This window comes from Lathyrus oleraceus, chromosome 1 (assembly GCF_024323335.1).
Source record: "Lathyrus oleraceus cultivar Zhongwan6 chromosome 1, CAAS_Psat_ZW6_1.0, whole genome shotgun sequence".
Classification (NCBI taxonomy): Eukaryota; Viridiplantae; Streptophyta; class Magnoliopsida; order Fabales; family Fabaceae; genus Lathyrus; species Lathyrus oleraceus.
In genome coordinates, this window is record NC_066579.1 from 378,236,412 (window position 1) to 378,260,726 (window position 24,315).

Here is a 24,315-nt window from a genome sequence, read left to right on the forward strand (position 1 = left end):
AACACCGGAGATTGGTAACCCAGTTATGTGAAGCACTATACCCAAGAAAGGAAATTCACTACTTCGAATTAGAACAATTAATTTTATAAGAACCTTCAAATCCTATGAAATTCTATGCATCTTCCTAATCTTAGGGACTTTCTATTTAGGTCCCCCCTAAATATGAAAATCCACTCACTTTCTTTTATCACTAAACCCTAGTGATCAACCTCAATAACAAATTTATTGATTATTGAATTTACAATTCAACTAAGACAAATCAATTATGTCAAGTTACTGAAACACAATGGTGTACAACAATGATTCAACATTAATTCAGTTATGGAATTAGCGTGAAATACAAGAAACACCATGTTCTCAAGCTTATAGACTTAACATCTTAGAACATGGTTTACAACTCAATTAACGAAGAAAATTATATGACTTGAGATATGAAAAAGGTGCTAGAGTGGTGCAGAAACAAAGACTCAAAAGATAAATCCTAACACTATATATCTTCAAAAGTTGAACACCTCAAAAGTGAGATTTGAGTCTCCTTAAATAGCAATGTCTTCTGGGCTTTTCTCTTTTGAATTTCAGATTTGATTTTGTCTAGAATAATATCATAATCTTGTTGAATTTGATTTACTCCATAAAGATATCCAACAAAAGATATGATTTGTTATTAATTCAAATTCAAATTTAAATCTCCATTTAAATCTGATTTGATCTTTAACAGCGGTTAAATAACTCACACAAACACATTGCTATAATGCAACAATGAATATGATTGAATCTTAATCAGAATTTTGCTCCAAAACAATATTCATTATGGCCTGCTGAACAAGGTCAAATGTTGCATTGCACATGTTGGAACACCGTGTTCCACATGTTATAACATTAGATCAAAATTAAATTTTCTCCATAAATTGTAGATCTTTTGTTGAAGAGTGAATCTTGAATAGAGAAATACTAAACCACAACTACAACAGTTGTCAGATGTTACGGCATACAATAACATATGTTTTGTTGATGGAGACCAGATGTTGTAACACATATGTTGGAACATTGTGTTCCACATGTTACACCAGAGTATCTAAAACAACTCTTCTTCATATAAGTCTTCTCCGTAGAATAGTTTTTGGACCAAATCTTCCATGTAGATGCAAGTTTTCTTCTTCTTCCTCCGAGCTCTCCTCTTCTTTTCTTTTCTCTTCTATTTCTCTTATTATCTTTTCCCCAAATGAGAAATGAAGCAAGGAATGAAAGAAAAGAAAACAAGTAATAAACTTGTTTGCCGTTTAGTGGATCTCAATTGAGTATCGTCCATTATGCCCTTGTCGAACTCTCATATTCTCCAAATTCCCACTCTTCACAATTACTATAATGTCCTCTCTTACTCATTAATAAGGATCAATTAAATTGAGTAAGAATTAACTCCTTGTAAGTTCACTAATTACTCTATTGATCTCGACTGACAACAACTGATTACGAATAGAGCATTTAGGAACTCAGTTTGTCCCAACTAACAAGGAACGAAGTAGTTAAGAGGATATTGGATATTACAGTAGTTGTTTGAATACTCATGTATCGATTGTGAACGAAGTAATTTTTATGCTTTAATATTGATGATTAACTTCACTCTTAATTTTTCTTTTGGATTAGCTCCCTATAATATGTTTTTATGATTTTGAATTGATATCGAGAGATATTTTTCATTAATAGATCCAAGCTTTTCATCTGCTAAATGCTAAATTCTTGAGATAGATCTAGGTTTAGCATCCACGGAAACTATCAAAACTTAATGTTATTTTATAGATTAATCGACTAAGAAACCATCAACTAAGAAATGTCATTGATTTCACATTGTTGATTTAGATATAAACTACGACGCAGAATGATGGGCGATAATATTAATAATTGATTAAAGTTATATATTCTTGATCACAATTATACATGAGAATAGGTCGATGAAATGTAACCCCAACAAATTTTCTCACATATTAAACATCAAAAGTTCAATTACATCCTTTTATCATTACAAGTTGGCAACCACAGATGAAACTTCTACTAATCATTCTTAAAATCAAAAAAATTATTAAATTATTTTTAAAGTACATTAGTCCATGTGAAAGACGATAAACTATAAATATACTTACTTTTGTACTAACAACACAAGTTCTATTTTCTTAGAGAGCATCAAGAAAGGGGAAGATTGTCTTAACCCACTCGAGAGCAAAATATCAAGTTGCAGATGTTCTAACAAAGTCATTGAAGATTACAAGTTTCAAGAAAATAAAGAAGATGATTAATGTACTTAGCCTATAGAATTTAAATTAAAAGAGAATGTTGAAATCTAATTCAAACTAGTGAGTTTGTTGATTTATTTTCTTTGGAAGTGACAAGTTAGTTAAGTTAGTAAAATTACTTGTCATACAAATAATTAGATAACTAATTTAGTTATCATGTTTTGAGCCGCATTAGTGCATTGTAGGCTCAATTCATAGTGTGCATAGGTAATCATTTCATGTGGATAAGTCTGTAAGAATGAACCACATTTGTTTTTGTTTTTTTTATCATATTCTCTTCTCTATTTTAATTGATTTTCTAGTTTTGTTTAGTTTTGTTGTTTATGTAACTCTACTATTCATAAAAACTTTGATATATAATGTTATTTCACTAGTTTTTTTGACAATAATTTATACTAGTTTGATAGTTTCAAAAGCAAGTTAAAGAATTTCAGGTTTCAACAAATAATTGAATCCCCAAGTCATACTTCTTAACAAATTACATATTGCAGATCCTGTACACAATCTGAACAGCATCTAAAACCAGTAACTCTGCACAAAATGGCAGCCACAATGATAAATAATCTTATTGGTCTTTATACAAAGTATAGAAGAGAAAAATGGGCTAGACATAGAAAACTTGACCAACATTTAAAAGACTCTCATGAGGAATATTGAAGATCACACTATTTTCCCTGCATATCTTTCTAAGAAATGCATATATATAATCAACAGCTATTTTCTTGTAGAATCTTGAATCTCTACTAGCAACCACAACTGTGTTTCCTAGTATGTGAACAACACCAGCTTCTCTACAGTTGTTTAAAAATTCATATTCATCCCCATCACCCTCAGTGCAATGGCTAGAGGATTGAAAAGTAACATTCACATGTGATGGCGATCTTGCAGGAACTATTGAGTCGACAGATGAAATTGTTAAATCCCCGTTACTCAATGAATTTGTGTTTCCGTTGTTATTCAATGTGAAATCTCGCGACTGTTCGGTTTGTGGTTCACATAAACTGTATTCTGAATCCGAGCAACCTTCCATCATGGATTCAAGTCGAACAAACATGAAAAGGTTGTGAAAGAGTTTCTTCTCAAAATCATCGTCTTTCTTATGCAGGTCTTTATATCCATACCGTGCCACGCATCGAAAAATGTGGTAGTTCTTTGGTCCGATACGTTTGACAAGGAACCGTTCTTCTTCCGGAACGGTGTAGACGGGAAGATATTTCACACAGACGAAAACAACAACAGAATGAATGGCTGGTAGGTTGGTAATAAAATGAGAAAATATGTGGGGAACTCCACTTGCGAGTTCTGTGTAGACTAGGCCGACTCCTGGGACGCGAACAAGTCCTAAACTGGGACCGAGACCAAGAATCCATGCCATTGAGACTTTACTATGCAATTCAAACTCGTAACGCTTCAGCGTACCATAATGCCAAACATACATAACAAGCAGAAACACTCCGGCAATTGCAAGTGGGGCCCAACCGCCTTGGTCGACTTTGAAGAGTACAGCAGAAAAGTATGTGCATTCCACAATCAATGATAAGACAGTAAACACAATCACAAGAATCCAATGACAGTGCCAAACTAATATCATGACCAAAATCATGAGCAGTGTTGTAACCAACATGACTAACACAACTGCAGTGCCTGTTATTACAATGACATATTCGTTTGTTAATAACCATAATAATTTTCCAAATTGGAAAATCTATGAAGCACAAACACGGATACTAGACACAATACCGACGCGTCGGCAACCACTAATAATTTCACTAAATAGAATCACGTGTCTCAGACGTGTCGATGTCAGACACACCGAACAAGCCTTCAATCTAAAGTTTCAGTGCTACACAAGGATTATCTAACGTAAGAACTAGTATAGACTTACCATATGCATTTCCGATCTGACTTTGATTTTTAAAGCCGGCAGTAACAGCAATGCAAAGAATCATAAGGATCCAATTGATATCCGGGATATATATCTGGCCAAGGAACTTTTTCGATGTATGTACAACTTTGACTCTTGGGAAACAGCCATGAGCAAGGGCTTGCTTAATGATTGAAAAGGTTGCTGTTATTGTGGCCTGGCTTGCAACTATTGCTGCTAGTGTTGCAATAACAAATACAGGCCAATATATTTTTTCTGCAGAAAAAAAAAGGATAATTAACATCTACCACCTAAAAATCACTGCAAAAATCAGAAACTATTTTGACTGATTTTTGACGTATCTGAGACTATAAAAGTTTTTTCAATAGGTTTATGCTATTCTAAACACCACAGCTCCAATCACTCACAAATGGAAATTTCAATGTAGAGTGATAGATATAACAAACCTGGAATAGAACGATAAAAAACATCTTGCGAATGATGCAAGTTATGCACCAGATAAGCCGCCTGTCCAGAATAGGCTAAAAGAAGGCAAGGAAACACAAGAAGAGTAAACGCAATTTGTACCGATGAGACTGGAAAATTGGCTAAGTCGGCAAAAAGAGCTTCTGTCCCTGTAATCAATCATCACAAGTTTTCGAGTTTAACTTAACACTTCACATCAATTAATAATTCTGAAACATGAGAAGTAAATCAAATAGTTATGAAAACGAAACCTACCGGTTATGCTGAGCAAGATGCCGCCAAGGGAAAGCCAACTATCTTTTCTTCCGTTTCTTATATAGCGATACACATAGAGAGGCGAAAAGGCTTTTAGGACTCTGCCACCGAATCTCCAAATGTTGTATATACCTATGCCTCCAATTAGCAGAAACCAAACCAGAACAATTGGAGCAAAGAGCCAACCAACTTTATCTGTACCATAATGTTGCACGCTGAATAGCCCAACTAATATTACAACCGCAACAATCACAACTACTCCTGTAACACAAATGGAAGAAAAATAAGAGAAAAAAAATGGAGCACATAGAAGATCAATGTAATGTTAAAGGTGTAGGACCATACCGCTATCGATTTCAGGTTTGTTTACTCTGATGCCACCAGCAGCAGATAAAACTGCATAAGAAAATTTCATTGGATGAATAAAAAGAAAGCTTGCATTTAAAGAAACAAGAGAAATAAATGGAACAAGAAGATCGTTCGGAGAGAAAACAAACCAGATATAGCCGGAGTAAGAATACCATCTCCAATGACCATGCAGGTACCAACAAGGACAAGAATAAGAATGATACTTTTAATAAATCCTCTCTCTAACCATCTTTGGGTTTTCGCAGCAAACGACCTTTCATGGATTGTAGTCCGGCTATATGTCGTTAACTCTTCATCCGTGCGATGCTGGTTGGGAATGATTTTTATATTTGCATGTCGGCAGAGCAAGGAATAAAGAGCCAGTGTTCCACCTGCCCCATATATGCAATTAGCTCGGTAAAACTTAGTTGAACTAATATCCAAATGAATCAAAAATAAGTAAATCAATTATATACCTTGACCATTGTCGTTTGCTCGTAACACAATAAAAACATATTTGAGCAGCGCCACAAGCGTAAGTGAGTAAATGATCAACGAAAGAGCTCCAATCACGTCCTCTGGATGATTAACTCCATGAGGAAACGTGTTATAAAAAACGTATAATGGAGAAGTTCCCAAATCTCCATAAACTACACCGAGACTCTGATATGCAAGCCGTATAACCAACAGTGCAGAAAACTTCTGAACAAATCAAAATAACAAGCATGAGAAACAAAATGGAGTTTCAGCAAAAGCAAGAATGTTAGAAGGAGTTTTCGTATTATACTTTTTCTCTATACATATTTCTGAGCTTTCCCGCTTCCTCGTCCATCGATTGGTCAAGTTTCTGATCCATATCCCACATATTACCTTTGTTATCATTCTCTGCATCAATTTCCAACTCCGAAGTCATTTCGAACTTGCTTCAATAATTTCCAACTACTAACTTCTGTTCTGTTACATACACACATAAACTCAAACCAAGCTTCATAATGATAACCTATAAATTTGGATTACGCGTTAGGAGGGTATTTCTCGCGTCCTTATGCAACGAAAACATGAAAAAGTAACAAGCTCCAATCTAGAGCATTGGCCAGACGCGCGTTTTTTAACCTCGTGGACGCGGAAACAAACAAAGGCTACATCTATGGACAAATCTTAGTACTAAGAACTAAATTGATTTAACTAAAATCATTTTTTTGAATACATAACAACATGAACCAATATTATAACTAGTTCAATAGTTCAACATGCAGGTTCACAGATAATAATCTCAAATTCAAAATATAAATTCAGAAATAAAAATTCAAAAAAAATAAATAAATAATTGCTCAAGTTGAAATTCAGACATGAACTGTACTCACCTATCAAACAACCTGTTACATGGAATTGTGTTCAACTATTTGGTTTTGTTGTTATTGACAGAACCAAAATTCGCAGGTTGGATTCATGAAGAATTGAATAGAACAGAACACAACCCTATTTTTCTAGTTCGGTTATTGAGGAAGAGAAAATCAAGTAGGTAACGGAAATACTGAACATAGATGACAAAATGATTTCTGACAAAGAGAGTGAAACTTAGAGACAAAGTGGACCCACTGTACAACTTGTTCTTATATTATTTAATAGAATAAATACTATTTTATTGAATTTTTTTATTTTTATTTCCAAACAATTTTCTACTATTCATTTTATTTAGACACATTCCTTGGATTCAAAAGGACAAAAAAATAAGATAACTTCGATTTCAATTCTCAACTAGAATATATATATATTTATATTCGTTATGCATATATATTTTTAGTATATTTGACTAGGTATTATAAAAGCACTAGTTAGTGTTGGTTGATGCTACTGTCAAATGTCAAATGATGCATATTGAGAATCATATTTTTATTCCTATCATATATGAATAGTATAATAATAAGTGTATTTTTTAAAGGAGGTTTCGGATGATAATATTTCTTATCTTATGATATTGGACTTTAGGTAAATCTTGAAAAATGGTGACGCTCCATTCAATTGATCTATCAATTTATCAATTCTAGGCAATAAGTACTTATTTATCGGAAAAAAAATTGTTAGTCAGTTGATGACATATTTATCTGAAAATAGAATATAAAAAAATGAAAGGGTAATTAAGGAAGATTGGTATTGTATTAGTTAGTTAGTTGATTAGTTTGATAGTTAAGAGTTGATTCGTATCATTCTCCACTCTTCTTCTCCATCCTCCATCCCCTTCCCTATCATTAAGCATGAATACTTGGATTATCAATAACAGAAAACTGAAGAAGAAACAAAAATGGTAACGAAAATCAGACAAATCTAACTCCTAAAAGTAATCCCCAAACCAACACATATCGGGTGAGACGCTAATGGCGAGATGAGAGGATGACGATTATGGCGATGGAAGCGTAGTCTGGACAATACAGTAATTCTTCTTTCTCCTAACCTTTCAACTCATTATTTTATTTTATTTCTATGATTAGATCTGTGTATTTTTTCTCTAATATCTATTTTGTTGATTTATTTTCTGTGTTGTTGTTTTGAATTGAATGGTAATGGTAAAATGTGAACACTTTCAGGGTGTGTATATTTCTGAGTTTCTTGTTGTGTATCTATCTGGTTATGCCTTGCTGGTATTTATTGCTAGCATCCAAATATTAAATTATTGGTATTTATTGCTTTTAAATTGTTTTTCTTTAATTAAATAGTACAGTAATTATTAATTTTTCAATTGAATTATTTAAGTTTAAATGTCTTAAATTGTTAAAATATATGATTAAAAAGTTAATGTAAAGTGGGCAAATGCGTCGTCTACGTCGGATTTAAATTGCCACGTCATCTTTGAAAAAAAAGAAAATTTTAGTATAATTAAGCTTAAAAAATATTACTTAGGTTTTAAAAAATAAAAATAAATAATTTTTTTATCAAATAGTCTCGTGGTTAAAATTTACCTTTTAAATATGAACCGGCACAGATTTGAAATTATACCTCTGGTTTAATATTTGTGTAACTGAAAAAATACTACTACTATTTAAATTTTTTTTTGACAAAAAGTGTTACGTAGTTTTTTCAGAAGAAAAAAACTCTTTATATTCATTTTGTCTGTTCTATAGTTGTCTCTATATAATTCCAAAATAACATTACAATCATTATCATTATTATATACAAACAAAAAATCGTGAGTTTGTACTTTTCTGTATTATTGGTTTTTTTTATTCTGGTCCTTTAAATTATTTGTATTATTTAACTAATATAGTTCTATCATTATTATTTTGATGAACTAGATCCGTTTTCGAAATTAATTGTCAATTAAGTCCTCCATTTAAATATTCTTATTACTATTATACTATTCTTATGATATGAATAAAATATATGATTCTCGTCATCTATCATTGACATTTGAAAATAGCATCAAATAGCACTAACTAGTGCTTTTAATAATACCTAGTCAAATATAATAAAAATATATTTCTTCTCTTGAACAGAACATTATTGTTCTGTTAAACCGGTTTAGTGTGAATTTCTTTCACTAGACTACCGGATAAAAAACACAATTTAATAATGTGACAAGTACCACATTGTGTGTTAGGTGAATTCAGGTTTGAATTTCAACTTGAGCAATTTTTCGTTTCAATTTGAGATTATTATCTGTGAGCTTGCATGTTGAACTTTGTACTAGTTTTAATATTGGTTCATGTTGTTATGTATTCGAAAAACTGATCTTGTTATTCACAAATTTTAATCATTTTTGTTCTTAGAATACCATAAAGATTTGTTGATAGGTGTAATCCAAATATATAGGTTATTATTTGACGCTTTGGTTTGAGTTTATGTGTGTATGTATGTAACAGAACAGATCTTAGTAGTTGGAAATTATTGAAGCAAGTTCGAAATGACTTCGGCATCGAAAGTTGATGAAGAGAAGAATGGTAACAGAGGTAACATGTGGGATATGGAGCAGAAATTTGACCAACCGATGGACGAGGAAGCGGGAAAGCTCAGAAATATGGATAGAGAAAAAGTATAATACGAAAAATTTTCCTTCTAACATTCTTGCTTTTGCTGAAATTCCATTATGTTTATAACCTTGTCTGTTATTTTGATTTGTTCAGAAGTTTTCTACATTGTTGGTTATACGGCTTGCATACCAGAGTCTCGGTGTAGTTTATGGAGATTTGGGAACTTCTCCATTATACGTTTTCTATAACACGTTTCCTCGTGGAGTTGATGATCCAGAGGACGTGATTGGAGCTCTTTCGTTGATCATTTACTCGCTTACTCTTGTGCCGCTGCTCAAATATGTTTTTATTGTGTTAAGAGCAAATGACAACGGTCAAGGTACTTATTTGTTTTACTTTTGGTTCATTTGGATGTTAGTGCCACGAAGTTTTACTGAGCTTATTACATGTGTGAGGCAGGTGGAACACTGGCTTTATATTCCTTGCTCTGCCGACACGCGAACATAAAAATCATTCCCAACCGGCATCGCACGGATGAAAAGTTAACGACATATAGCTGGACTACAAGTCATGAAAAGTCATTTGCTGCGAAAACCCAAAGATGGTTAGAGGGACATTTTATTAAAAATGCCCTTCTTATTCTTGTCCTTGTTGGCACCTGCATGGTGATTGGAGATGGTATTCTTACTCCGGCTATATCTGGTTTGTTTCTGCCTCGACGATCTGTTTTGTTCTATTTATTTCTCTTGTTTCTTTAAATGCAAGCTTTCTTTTTACTTATCCAATGAAATTTTCCGATGTAGTTTTATCTGCTGCTGGTGGCATCAGAGTAAACAAACCTGAAATTGATAACAGTATGGTCCTACACATTTAACATTACATTAATCATCTATGTCTTCCATTTTTTTTCTCTTACTTTTCTTCTATTTGTGTTACAGGAGTAGTTGTGCTTGTTGCGGTTGTAATATTAGTTGGGCTATTCAGCGTGCAACATTTTGGTACAGATAAAGTTGGTTGGCTCTTTGCTCCAATTGTTCTGGTTTGGTTACTCCTAATTGGAGGTATAGGCATATACAACATTTCGAGATTCGGTGCCAGAGTCCTAAGAGCCTTTTCGCCTGTCTATGTGTATCGGTATCTAAGAAACGGAAAAAAAAAGAGTTGGCTTTCCCTTGGCGGCATCTTGCTCAGCATAACTGGTAGGTTTCATTTTCATAACTATTTGATTTATTTCTCATGTTTCAGAATTATTAATTGATGTGAAGTGTTAATTTAAACTCGAAAACTTGTGATTATTGATTTCAGGGACAGAAGCTCTTTTTGCCGACTTAGCCAATTATCCAGTCTTATCGGTACAAATTGCATTTACTCTTCTTGTGTTTCCTTGCCTTCTTTTAGCTTATTCTGGACAGGCAGCTTATCTGGTGAATAACCTGCATCATTCAGGTGATGTTTTTTATCGCTGTATTCCAGGTTTGTTATGTCTGTCACTCTACATTGAAAATATTTTCGGATTTTTCCAGTGATTTTTATGTGGTAGAGGTTAATTGTCCTTTTTTTTTCTGCAGAAAAAATATATTGGCCTGTATTTGTTATTGCAACACTAGCAGCAATAGTTGCAAGCCAGGCCACAATAACAGCAACCTTTTCAATCATTAAGCAAGCCCTTGCTCATGGCTGTTTCCCAAGAGTCAAAGTTGTTCATACATCAAAAAAGTTCCTTGGCCAGATATATATCCCCGATATCAATTGGATCCTTATGATTCTTTGCATTGCTGTTACTGCCGGCTTTAAAAATCAAAGTCAGATCGGAAATGCATATGGTAAGTCTACACTAGTTCTTACGTTAGATAACCCTTGTGTAGCACTTATTGAAGGCTTGTTCGGTGTGTCTGACATCGACACGACTAAGACTCGTGGTTACATTCAACTATTCTATTTTGTGAAATTATTACTGGTTGTCGTCGACGTGTCGGTATTGTGTCTAGTATTTGTGGTTCATAGATTTATAGTTTGGAAACATTATTATGGTTATTAACAAACGAATATGTCATTGTAATAACAGGCACTGCAGTTGTGTGTGTCATGTTGGTTACAACACTGCTCATGATTTTGGTCATGATATTAGTTTGGCACTGCCATTGGATTCTTGTGATTGTGTTTACTGTCTTATCATTGATTGTGGAATGCACATACTTTTCTGCTGTACTCTTCAAAGTCGATCAAGGCGGTTGGGGCCCACTTGCAATTGCCGGAGTGTTTCTGCTTGTTATGTATGTTTGGCATTATGGTACACTGAAGCGTTACGAGTTTGAATTGCATAGTAAAGTCTCAATGGCATGGATTCTTGGTCTCGGTCCCAGTTTAGGACTTGTTCGTGTCCCAGGAGTCGGCCTAGTCTACACAGAACTCGCAAGTGGAGTTCCCCACATATTTTCTCATTTTATTACCAACCTACCAGCCATTCATTCTGTCGTTGTTTTTGTCTGTGTGAAATATCTTCCCGTCTACACCGTCCCGGAAGAAGAACGGTTCCTTGTCAAGCGTATCGGACCAAAAAACTTCCACATTTTTCGATGTGTGGCGCGATATGGATATAAAGACCTGCATAAGAAAGACAGCAGTTTTGAGAAGAAACTCTTTAACAACCTTTTCATGTTTGTTCGACTTGAATCCATGATGGAAGATTGCTCTGATTCGGAATACAGTCCATGTGAACCGCGAAGCGAACAGTCAAATAACAACGGAAACACAAATTCATTGGGTAATGGGGATTTAACAACTTCATCTGTCGACTTAATAGATACTGCAAGATCGCTGGCAGATGTGAATGTTACTTTTCAATCCTCTAGCCCTTGCACTGAGGTTGATGAATATGAATTTTTAAACAACTCTAGAGAATCTGGTGTTGTTCACATACTAGGAAACACAGTTGTGGTTGCTAGTAGAGATTCAAGATTCTACAAGAAAATAGCTATTGATTATATATATGCATTTCTTAGAAAGATATGCAGGGAAAATAGTGTGATCTTCAATATTCCTCACGAGAGTCTGTTAAATGTTGGTCAAGTTTTCTATGTCTAGCCCATTTTTCCCCCTTATTTACTTTATATAAAAATCAATAAAATTATTTATCATCGTGACTGCCAATTTTGTGCAGAGTTACTGTTTTTTTAAATGTTGTTAAGATTTTGTGTACAGGATCTGCAATAGAGAAGAGAATAGGATGAAAAACAAAAACAAATGTGGTTCATTCTTAGAGACTTATCCACATGATTGTTGGAACTTATTGAACACACACAAGAAAGGAAGAGAGAAAAATTCATTGAATTGGTTATGCACTGCACAATTCATTCATGATCATCAAATGATTACTTATACACTTTATAAATTGAGTTCCAAAGAAAAATAAATCAACTTACTCACTGGTTTGAATTAGATTCCAGGATTCTCTCTTAATTCAAATCCTATAGGCTAAGTACATTAATCATCTTCATTTTCTTGAATCTCTTAATATTCAATGACTTTGTAAGAACATCTGTAACTTGATCATTTGCCGTGGAGTGGGTTAATATGATCCTCCCCTTGCTTGATGCTCTCTAAGATAATAGAATGTGTTGTCAGAACAAACGTAAGTATATTTATAGTTTATCGTCTTCACAGAAACTAGTGTGTTTTCGAAAACCGTTCTAGAGTTTCTAGATTTTAAGAATGATTTGTAAATGTTTGTGTTGTTAAATTTTTATAAATGGAGGTGAAAAACACTAAAATCGTTAGATACTAGGTATAAGATCCGTAACAACAGAAAGGAAAGGGGTTATTGTGAATAGTTGTATTGGTTGGATTTTGGTTAAGAATAACTTGGTGGACTATGCCTTTTATGACCGTCTACCTTTCCTAGGAAGTCTTCTAATACACTATTTATGATGTCAACTGAACTAATTGTCTACATGCTAGGAATTATTTTAAGAATGGTAAGTTAGAAAATTTTGAGATTATTAATGATGAATTTTTGAGGAATTAGGGTTGGAGTTTCCATGATTTGAAAGTCAATATAGAACTGCACTAAGGAATGTGTAAGTTCATTGATGTGTGTATTGGTGTACAAGGTTGATTCTCTGCCTAAATTTCGACGGGGATTATCAATACATGCTTGAAAAGATAAGATATCTTTGCATGTTCTAGAGAGAGGAAATCAACTTATAACATTTAGAATCCACACTTAGGAGGACGTTTGTGAAAAATGGTTTACGTTGGATATGAGACTTCACACATAAGAATGGGTGAATCGTGTGAATTGTAAAAACTTGATTTTGAAAACTTTGTGAGATAAGAATAGAGTTTAAAAATATTTTAAAAACTTAGTAGTGGAAAAATAAAATGCGAAAAATAAACTACAAAAATAAAAGGAGTCAAGGGAAAAGAGGAACACCGAGAATTATAGAAGTTCGGTAAAAAAAAATTGGAGAGTTTCCAATAATACTTTGAGAGTTTTTAGTAGGAAAGACTCACAACCCCCTTATACAAGGAAAGTGTGATTGATCTTCAATCATAATATATAAGAGGATGGTTGTGTGCGTTTGTTTCTTTTCTTCTTGATGAACTTGAGAGTGAATGGGCGATCTTCCATACCAAACGGTGGGTTGAAGTAGTTAGTCTTCTTTCCACAAACACGGACTTTGGAGCGGTTAGTCTTCAAGTTCCATAACCTTTGAGCTCAATACCTTGGTTTAAACCGGGCTAACCAAAAACTTGTGAGATTTTAACACCGGACTGATCTCAAATCTGTTAAGCTTTTAAGGATCGGACTATCAACCTATCTTGGTTTTAACATCGGGCTAATCTTGAACCTATGAAACTTTTAAGTATCGGGCTGAGCTTCAACCTAGATGAGGTATTTGTAGGTTGAGTACAAGTCTGTTGATTCTTTTCTCATCCTTCGCCTTTAAGTTACTAGTTGCTATTGTGATGATCAAGTTTCTTTTGGATCATTTGTTCAATGCTAAAGTGCTAAACTCGCAAATCTACAAAAAACACAAACAGTTACAAACTTGTTTATTAAAGAAAACAAAGATCGTCATGTAAGGGTCATGCTTGAATAGCTAATTCCTCTTTTGGACGGTATTGAATATAAATAAAGTAAATTTTGTAAAACAAAACAAAATGATTATGACTGATGAGTTGCCTCTCATCCAGCGCCTATTTTCGGTCCTAAGTTTGACCTTTCGATTTTTGTGTTAGGGTGGCATATATGACACGAAAAACACATCATCTTTCTTCTTCCTTTTGTTTGGTAGGAATTTCATTACTTTCAGAAATTGAAGGTTTTTCTTCCATATTCTCTTTAGCTTGATAGTATCGAACAAAACGTAAATCTCATTCAATACTTTATCTATTTCTCCTCTTTTATCAGCTTTGTTGCTAGGTGTAAGACTGTTCTTTTGTTGAAGATCTTGTAGTTGGACATCTATGTTTAAATGAATTATTGAAATTGAAGCTTCATCCAAAACGAGACAATATTCATCTTGCATTTTGGTTCTTTTTCCACATATTTTTTCACATATGTTGCTTCTATTCGTGCTTCTATTTCTTTATCAGATGTTGTGCATTTTTCTTCTTCTTTCTCTTTTTCAACTACCCCTTCATCGACTACCTCACACTCATGTTTGAATTCTCATTCAATTTCCTGATCTCTAGGGCTATCTAAATTATTTTCATTAAAATCCACACTAGATCTCAGTTTTAATACTAAATGCCTAGATACTTGACCAAGTCCTATCTCTAAGTTCTCGAAGAAAGCTTTCAAGCTCCTTTGTAAGGTTTCTTGTTGTCCGTTGATTTTTTGGAAATTGAGTTGAGTAATCTTTATGAACTAGGTCAAGGTTTCTTCCAATTGAGATGATGAATCCTCTTTCCATAATTGTTCTGTGTTGATGTAAGGTTCTGGTTCAGAATAATTTCCCGCAAGCTTTTGAATTAGAGTTTTTGCTCCACATTCCTTTGTACAAACTATGAACTTTGATAACATAACAATTAGTTCCTCTTGCATGATTGTCTTGACCTTACATCCAAACAAAAAGAAAAATATCTTAGTAACATTGCACTAGAAAAAAAATTAAACAAGAATATAACTAAAAAGAAAAAGAAATAGAAAAGAAAAATTAAGAAGAAACAAAAATAAAATATTTACAAATAAAAATATTTACAATTGAAAAAATAAACTAAATGTTGCACAAGTGTCGCCTTAGTGAAATTATCAACAATCCCCGACAACGGCTTCAAAAATTTGATGATTTCTCGGAAAGTGTACCGATAATGTCGAAGTAATAAAAAGATCGAATCCATAGGGACTACTTCTAACAAGACAAAATATATGCAATGTATAAAAACTAGTAAAAAATGGGATTTTTGATTTCATTGTGAAAAGTAAATAAGAGATTAGACAGAATTACGAAAGAGGTCAGGTTGTGTTTTAGAATACCCTATTTTGCTAATGTTGATGTTTGATGCCTTGTATGAATGATCGTATCACTATAACCCCACGGCGAATTAACAAAACCGTTATAAATTATCCCTCACGAAATAACTCACTAACCACTACTTGGAGCTTTTTATCCCTAATTCGCCAACGAAGTAGGGTTAGGCGACGTACAGAACATTAATTCTCTATGCCACTATTCGGGATCTCTTATTCCTATGTAACCAACGTAAGTACAATAATTTTCCTAGGTCCAACACATAGACTAATGATCAGTATTCCCTATGTACCCAAAATCATATTAAAAGAGTATCTCACATAAAAAGTATTAAGAATAATAAGCAATTTAATGGCATTATAGATCAAAAGGTTCATACAAAGTCAAATCAACATAGAATCCAACAATATTAAAATAGGTTCATCATAACACAACCTAACCTATAGAAGTTTAGCTACTCATAATTCGGATAACAATACCACAATTGATAAATGAAAATAACATAAGAACTCTCTTGAAGTAATGACCTCAAATGGCTTCAAATGCCCTAAAAATCACTCTTGATGCTCTCAAAATCGTGCTTTGCTCTCCAATTTTCGTAACCCTTACAAAAATTCAAAAATTCCCCTTAAAAATAGCTTAGAATGGACCTGACGCGTCAGAAAAATCCTAGAAAATGGATCATCGCGCGCGTGATGTAGCTTTTATGGCCATATTGCATGCGCGATGCTGCGTGCTGGTGCATGTGATTAATTTCAAAGATGCACTATTTTTTTCTCATTTTTCACTCAAATTTTCACTAAGTCCATAATTTTCACACTTAGCTATTTTTTCCTCATTCTTTGATTTTTTTCTTCATTTTGCCTCATCTTTCACTTGTTTTGATTCGATTCTTCAACTAAATTTATGCAATGACATACTGTCATCAGCCATCATCGGATCGTCAAGTTTATCAAACCTAAAGATAACTTTCCATCTTTATTTGTTTAATCGTCCATGTTTGACTTATCGTAATACTTTAGTTGTCATCATTAAAAGTTAATGTCCTTGTTAAACGCATAGCACCTGTAAAACAAGGTTTCACGGTCTCGTGGCATCTAATTTTTGTAATATTTATAAAACTACCCTTATTTTTTATTATAATCCTAAATTTTACTTTATAAATAATATTTTATGTTACTTTGTCACTTTATTAGAATTCTTCATATTTTTTAAACACAACTCCATTATTTTTATTCCTCTTACTCAACTTTCTATGCGTTTTATTTTATTCTTTTTTATTTATTATTTTGTTTGTAATAATTTAATTTTTTATAAATTATTGTGTTGTATTACATATCGATATATAATTGTAGTATATGAATTATATATTATCTAAAATCTAATTTCATAAATTATTTATAGGATTAGACAAATAATCAAGATGAGAAAATTGTTCATTTTAAAATTGATCATTATAATGATTCTATGACATTTATCAATATTTTATATACACTTTAATATATTTCAGAGTATTTAAAATATTAAATATTTTGTATTTGATTATCTATGTTATTTATGAATTGACAAATTTCTTTTTTTTTTGTGAATATTATTTTACTTTTATTTTATTTAGCAGGAGTGTTATAATGTTTTAAGGGTAAAAAGGTAAAATAGTTTTAAAATCTCTCCCCTTGTGAATCAACCCTATTTTTGATTAAAACTTCTCTCTCCCTTTCCCTTCCCCTCGTGTGAACCAAACATATATTTAATTAAAATACATCTTCACCTCCCATCTCCTTAATTAAAATCTCTCTCCTCCTCTATCCTCCGTTGAACCAAACGAACCCTTAGAGCGGAATTATTATGTCTATCAAGTTTGTTGATCAAGATCATTGAAGTTCTTGAGTGTTAGCAGCTGAATAATCTGCATCAAAAGAATGAATTATTTTTTTGGATTCGTGTTAGCTAAAGTATTGTGTTATTAGTGTTCGGATTGATAATCATTCGTTGTACCAAAATGCTTATATCTTTAACTTTTAAAATAGATGAAAAAATTATCATTTTCGATGGTGAAAATCATTAAATAGTGGAGTAGACGTAGCGAGACCGAATTGTCCAACCACTATATATCCGGTGTATATTTTTCTCTCTATCACTTTTAATTTTCGGAATATTATCATGTATGTTAGGCATTGTTCACCGTTAGAATTAGATCTTGTTTATAATATTTTATCATATATGTGTAGGTATGAGATGCATTTAATTTGTTGAATATTCAATGCTTAAATTAAGATTGTATCAAGATTGTATTTTTTGCTTCCACTTATCATGTTTTGCTTATGAGCTTTTAACTCTGATTTTGTAAATGAAAATGTTTTTGAGATTGGTTTAAAAGGGGTTTTTTTGTATTAAGTGCAATAACTATTTAGCAATTCAATGAAAAGATTTCTTTTTTCAATTTCTTTTTTCAATTTCTTTAATACAACCAATCAATCAAAATCAAAATCAAATAAGACGTTTGAGAATCAATAGTTGAAGTTATGAGCAATTCAAAGAAGATCTAAACAAACACTAATATCGTATTACAAACGGCTCAATTACAACAAAAGACCATTATATATTATCTGGTACAAGAATGATATGTTCATACCACATTCTTACATCCCATTCATACATCATACACTGTTAACCGTATTTATACGGTGAACAGTATTTTTTTTTTATAAAAAAAATATAATATTTGTAAAAAAAATATTGTTTTTAAAATAATTTTTTTAACATAAATTTAAAGTTCATTATTAACCAATTTTATTATTGCATTAACCATAAAAATATATGTTTTTAACCACTTATTTTACTTATAATTTATTAATCAAGTTTACTAATTTATTAACCAATAAAATACACAATATTAACCGAGTTTTGACATTAAATTATAAAATATAGATGAATTATTATATTTGATATTTTTTAATATCAGAATTTGATTGTGTAATTTATTGGTCAATAAATTAGTAAATTATAAGTAAAATAAGTGGTTAATAACATATATGTGTGGTTAATGTAATAATAAAATTGATTAATAACAAACTTTATATTTATATTACAAAAATATTTTTAAAATCTATACATATCTTTTATAAATATTATTATTTTATTTAAAAAAATAAAAAATATTGTTCACCGTATAAATACGGTGAACAGGACGTGGTATAAGTATTGGTGTATGAAAATAATGTAAAAATATCATTTCTCTATCTGATACTGCATACATACAGTCAATTTGAGATCTACGGGTACATCAAATGCTGATTTCATTTTTTTTATTATAGAAAGCACATGCAGGCTGCCACAACATAAGCTTTTAAATGAAAGAAATCACATTTCTCTGACCGGAACAAAAGAGAAAATGTATGAGAAAATCTATCAAGCTCCGATACGCCATTCACACGGCATGTCACCGTGTCGAACACCGACACGCGTACAACACGTATCAGACACGTTTTTGAAATGTTCAACGAAAAAAGTTAATTGCTGCGGACACGGATATGACACCTTATTTCAAAGAGATGACACTGTCCAATTCAGAAAATTTCAAAAAAATTAAAAATTAAAAGTCTAACTCAAAAAATTTAAAATTTTTAAAAATAAATAGGTTTTTTTGCTTTATAAAAACAACACAATTAGGATTCCTTGTTTTTTATATTTCACTCAGTTTGTCTCCACAAAATTATTTTATCTTCATCAGTAATTTTCATCTTTACACACTATTGTTTCGGTTTTCATAAGGTATCCATGAATATCAATTATCATGTTTAAAATTTGTTTGAAAGTGTTAAAAGAATGTTTGATGTTTTATCTTAAATAAAGATAAATTTTGCTTTTCATTTTAAATTTTTTACAAATTTTACCTATAAATTACATTATTATATTAATATATAAAATATATATAGTTGTGTCCTATGATTTTTACATTAGCGGGGTCCTCATATCCGTGTCGTGTCCCGACTTGATAGGAGAAAATAGAGTATAAAGCAAAACATTCTACTTTGGCTAAGATAAGAATCTGAATCCTTCTATACAATAGGTATGAATAATTTATTACTACTGTTCATGCAAGTTACATCATGCCTAACTAAACACTTTGAAGGATCATTTTTCTTGTTATCAACACAAAATAACTTGGACTAAAGTGTATGTTACAAATATTTGACAATTTCAGAAAATATAGCTACACTAGATTGCAATGACATGTAGGCATAGAAACTCAAACAGAAACTGGTGAGGGAGTTGAAGAAGAGACCACATTTTCAGGTGGAATTTCAACGAACTCTGAAAGGAGAGTTCTGAATTCGTCTCCGGTAATAGTCTCTTTTTCAAGTAGGACTTCCACAATTTTATCGATGGCCTCACGGTTGTTCCTTATATGCTTCAATGCAATTTCATATGCTTCATCTGAGAGCCTCTTGATAGCAAAATCAATGTCTTCAGCAAGCTTTTCTGACATTGAGTTTCTAGCCATCATTCTCATGATGACATCTGCATTTTGACCTGAGCCGTCCATAAGCGACCAAGGACCAATGTCGGACATTCCAAATGTGATTACCATCTGCAAGAATATCATTTCATTTATTAGCATGACAAAGTTGTGATTAGAAGGATAAGGTAGGAAAATGAGGGAAAAGGATCTATTGATGACTGAAATAATAATTCATTCAAAATGAATGTCATCATTCTTTCGTTTAAAAGAAAAAATTTCAAGCATTATAGAAATCTGTAAACGCGGCCTGATCTAATTCATGTCTCCCCAAATCAAAAATACTCAGAAAATATGTGAGACGTATTAAGCAACAACAGGAAATGACTGTGATTATGTCAAAGAAAAAGGACCTGTTTAGCCAAACTGGTTATTTGCTGCAAATCACCAGCTGCTCCAGTTGTAACCTCGGGCTCACCAAAAATAATTTCCTCTGCTGCTCTTCCGCCAAGTCCACCGACAATTCTTGCAAAGAGTTGTTGTTTGGAGATTAGTGTTGGATCATCAGAAGGAATGAACCAAGTGAGACCCCGAGCTTGCCCACGGGGAACAAGGGTTACCTTTTGTACAGGATCATGACCAGGGGTCAAAGTTCTGCAAGAACAGTTTGATATTTCAGAATAATTTTCTACAAACTAGTAGCTAAAACAGCTCCTAGATGTGAACCATTGTTTTCCCTAATGATCAAATTGATTTCATAATTATAAGTTCATCCATACTAGACTGGAAGAGGATTGTAACATGAAGTCATGAAGGCAACAATATATTGCTTATATTGCAGTATTACACAATTTTTACATGAAAGACAACTACAGCTTAATGTTAGGCTTACCCACAAATGGCATGCCCAACTTCATGATATGCCACTAAATTCTTGCTCTTCCCGTCTATCATCACTGTTCCTTCCATTCCAGCCACAATCCTATCAATAGAATCGTCAATCTCTTTTGATGAAATTTCTGTCTTTCCACGCCGACCAGTTAATATAGCAGCTTCATTCAAGAGGTTTGCAAGATCAGCTCCACTAAAGCCAGGTGTTCTCATTGCAACTACCTCGAGAGAAACATTGGCATCAAACTTTTTATTACTACCATGAACCTTTAGTATTTCAGTCCTTCCTCGAATGTCTGGAACGTCAACTGATACCTGCAAAAGCATTATGTTCAGTAATTTACTCACTAAAAGTGATTTCTTAACAAAAGAAAAAACAAGCGTTAAATGCATATATTTCCTAATACAATCTTTATTTACCTGTCTATCAAACCGCCCCGGTCTCAATAAAGCGGAATCAAGAATGTCAGCCCTGTTGGTTGCTGCAATGACAATGATTCCGGTATTACCCTCAAATCCATCCATTTCTGTCAAAAGTTGGTTCAGGGTCTGTTCCCTTTCATCATTCCCCCCACCAATTCCAGTGCCTCGTTGCCTCCCCACAGCATCAATTTCGTCAACAAAAACAATACAGGGAGCATTCTCTTTGGCCTTCTTGAATAAATCACGAACTCGAGATGCACCAATACCAACAAACATCTCAACAAACTCAGAACCAGAGATTGAGAAAAACGGGACACCTGCTTCACCAGCAATAGCCTTAGCTAATAGAGTCTTCCCAGTCCCCGGGGGACCAACAAGAAGAACTCCTTTTGGTATGCGAGCTCCAATAGCAGTGAACCTCTCAGGCTTTTTTAGAAACTCCACTACCTCCACAAAATCCTGCTTCGCTTCATCTACCCCAGCAACATCATCAAATGTAACTCCGGTATTTGGTTCCACTTGAAATTTGGCTTTGGATTTACCAAAAGCAAAAGGAAAGCCAGACCCACCGGGACCACCCGTCCCTCCCGATGACCGTCGCGAGAGAAGGAACAGTCCTCCAATCACAATTATAGGGACAGCCAAATTTCCAATCAGGTTTGAAAACAAAGAATCTGACTCTTCTTGGGCATTATGAGCTGCAAAGTCGATGTTCTTTTGCCTGAATTTCTGAAGGAGTTCTTGGCTAAGTCCAGGAAGTTGAACTCGCACTCGCTGCACCCGATTACCTAACTCGGGAGAAACAGCCTCTACAATAGCTATAGTTCCATTCTCATACAGGTCAACTTTTTTAACCCTGTCTTTGTCCAAATACTCAAGAAACCTAGAATAAGACATTTTGGAGGATGAAACTCCTTGTTCATCAGCATAAGCTTTTGCGCTTCCTAATAATGCGGGTAACCCAACTGTAAGATTCAATAATTTCAGAAATCCTCTTCTCCCTTCATGTTCCCTTTGATCCAAAGACGCCTTGACTAATATAGTTTTCGATGCTCGTTTCAACGATGAATGTCTCCAAGAAAAGAAGATATGTCTTTCATTTATGTCCTTGTGAATATTTACTTTATTAATGTGTGTAGATAAACTATTCCCAACAAGGCATGCCAATGACGCAACCATCTGTATACAATGGTTATTTCTATGATTGGCAGAAAAAGAAATATTATACAAATACATTTTGTGATCATCAAATAATTTCTTATTACAAAAAGCAACACAGTAAATTCAGCTTCCGCTGTAGATTAATTTCTTATCACACAAACCAACACAACAAATTCAATCAATATTCTACTTTACACACAAGTGGATGTACATGTATGAGAGAGTAGTTTTTTTTTACTTCAAAATAAACCATTGAACCATGCATCATATTTGGCCAAAACTAACATAAAATCACTAAATACACATTAGCTTTAAGTAACACACATAAACAAAATAAGCAATTCATAATTTCATAGAAGCATTTTTTCAAACAAGTTACGGTCTCTTAAATCCTAGGCAAGTCTCAGTTGAAGGGTCCACCATTAACAACTCCAACAACCAAATTATCAACAATAAAATGAGAAATAAAGAAATTAACAAAACTAAAGATAAATATAATTGGTAATGAAGAGGTAGAAGAAGAAAGAACGTAGTGAGTGACATACCTTAAACGAAGAGGGTGAAAGATGGGAGAGAGGAGAAGAAGAAGTGGTAGTAATGCGATGGAATGCAAGAGACGTGTTGAGAATGGAGAGAAATGAATGTGACGGAGGGTTGAAACGTGTAACAAGCGGCAAAATTATTGGAGTTAGGGGGTTTTGGAGTTTTTTTCATATCAATCCATGCCATAATTTTTCTTATATATACTTTAAGATTTTTTTTCCTCATAATATAGTTTGTTAGTATTAATTAATTAATCCTTTGATAATTTGAGGTAAATCTTGACTGGTTTCACCGAGTATGGACACATCACTTCTCACATTGTTGCAAATGGGTGAGTAATTCAATTAAAGAGAAACTATTTTAGATGACAAGTGTTCGTTACAATAAATAAGTGGACATTGTGTCACCGTTACCTTGCAAATATATAGATAATGATGTTAAGATTTGAAGATTTTGAGTTGTGAAATAGATGAAGTGTGAAAGTTCGTCTAGTCGGATTCGTACGAGGGACCAATGTCTTCTATACATAGAAGGGGATTTCTGTAAGTATTATGGCTAAATCACGCACATAGACACTAAAAACTCTTCAGACTCCTCTCACATTTTAATTAAATCACAAAAAAATATTTTGAGGATTGACCAGTTGAAAATGAGAGTATCTGACTGATTGAAAGACTTTTTTGAATTGAATAATGATTAGATCTTTCGTCTAATCGATTAGATTATGTTTAGTTGAGTCTAAAATCGATTGCGGCAATAACGGTAAAATATCAAAACCTTTTGTTTTATGACCTTAATAATTGATTATTTAGGTTGTCTAATTGATTAGAGCATTCATTTGACTTGTGGATTGTTTACATATTTATACCATATTTTAGTCTATAAAAAGAGAGCTTATCTATCACTTTTTCATCTAGAAAATGAGAAAAAAAACTCACTTTTCATTTCTCTCATTATCTCTCTATATCTCTTATTTTTCTCATATATTTAGTCATAATGCTTCAAGAGTGTTCTTGAGTCTAAGTGATGATATTTGTTCTAGGTGATACCAAAATTATAAATTTACAAAGAGTGTATTTTCTCTTGTAAATAACTATTCCATAAAAGTTAATATTTTTTTTATGAGTCAAATTAGTTAAAAACTCTTGTTTTTATT

At 32.9% G+C, this 24,315-nt stretch overlaps 3 protein-coding genes across 11 annotated transcripts; 1 reads left to right on the forward strand and 2 right to left on the reverse strand.

Moving 5' to 3' along the window:
• Positions 1-2,708: 2,708 nt before the first annotated feature.
• On the reverse strand, positions 2,709-6,821 carry LOC127137781 (potassium transporter 10). 4 transcript variants are annotated; one of them, XM_051064220.1, is made up of 9 exons: positions 6,606-6,821; positions 6,029-6,195; positions 5,718-5,940; positions 5,391-5,633; positions 5,239-5,289; positions 4,894-5,154; positions 4,620-4,787; positions 4,174-4,428; positions 2,709-3,932 (listed from the first exon to the last, which is right to left on the reverse strand). In XM_051064220.1, exons 2-9 carry the CDS (start codon positions 6,152-6,154, stop codon positions 2,893-2,895), a joined length of 2,367 nt encoding a protein of 788 aa, XP_050920177.1. In that variant the 5' UTR covers positions 6,155-6,195; positions 6,606-6,821; the 3' UTR covers positions 2,709-2,892. The 4 variants fall into 4 exon arrangements, with proteins under 4 accessions (XP_050920177.1, XP_050920160.1, XP_050920165.1 ...); XM_051064203.1 differs by having other exon boundaries at positions 5,718-5,943; XM_051064208.1 differs by having other exon boundaries at positions 5,718-5,943; positions 6,029-6,190; positions 6,606-6,817.
• Positions 6,822-7,276: 455 nt separating this feature from the next.
• LOC127137804 (potassium transporter 10) lies at positions 7,277-12,356 on the forward strand. Of its 5 annotated transcripts, none has more exons than XM_051064248.1 (9): positions 7,277-7,672; positions 9,099-9,268; positions 9,363-9,585; positions 9,666-9,908; positions 10,010-10,060; positions 10,145-10,405; positions 10,512-10,679; positions 10,775-11,029; positions 11,272-12,356. In XM_051064248.1, the coding sequence occupies exons 2-9, from the start codon at positions 9,140-9,142 to the stop codon at positions 12,288-12,290; spliced, it is 2,349 nt and encodes a 782-aa protein (XP_050920205.1). In that variant the 5' UTR covers positions 7,277-7,672; positions 9,099-9,139; the 3' UTR covers positions 12,291-12,356. The 5 variants fall into 5 exon arrangements, with proteins under 5 accessions (XP_050920205.1, XP_050920191.1, XP_050920185.1 ...); XM_051064234.1 differs by having other exon boundaries at positions 7,282-7,672; positions 9,104-9,268; positions 9,360-9,585; XM_051064228.1 differs by having other exon boundaries at positions 7,283-7,672; positions 9,360-9,585.
• A 7,382-nt stretch (positions 12,357-19,738) lies between these two features.
• On the reverse strand, positions 19,739-23,337 carry LOC127137862 (ATP-dependent zinc metalloprotease FTSH 2, chloroplastic). Of its 2 annotated transcripts, none has more exons than XM_051064284.1 (5): positions 23,162-23,337; positions 21,453-22,634; positions 21,034-21,347; positions 20,555-20,795; positions 19,739-20,273 (listed from the first exon to the last, which is right to left on the reverse strand). In XM_051064284.1, exons 2-5 carry the CDS (start codon positions 22,632-22,634, stop codon positions 19,932-19,934), a joined length of 2,079 nt encoding a protein of 692 aa, XP_050920241.1. In that variant the 5' UTR covers positions 23,162-23,337; the 3' UTR covers positions 19,739-19,931. The 2 variants fall into 2 exon arrangements, with proteins under 2 accessions (XP_050920241.1, XP_050920246.1); XM_051064289.1 differs by having other exon boundaries at positions 21,453-22,653; positions 23,162-23,329.
• Between the last annotated feature and the right edge of the window lie 978 nt (positions 23,338-24,315).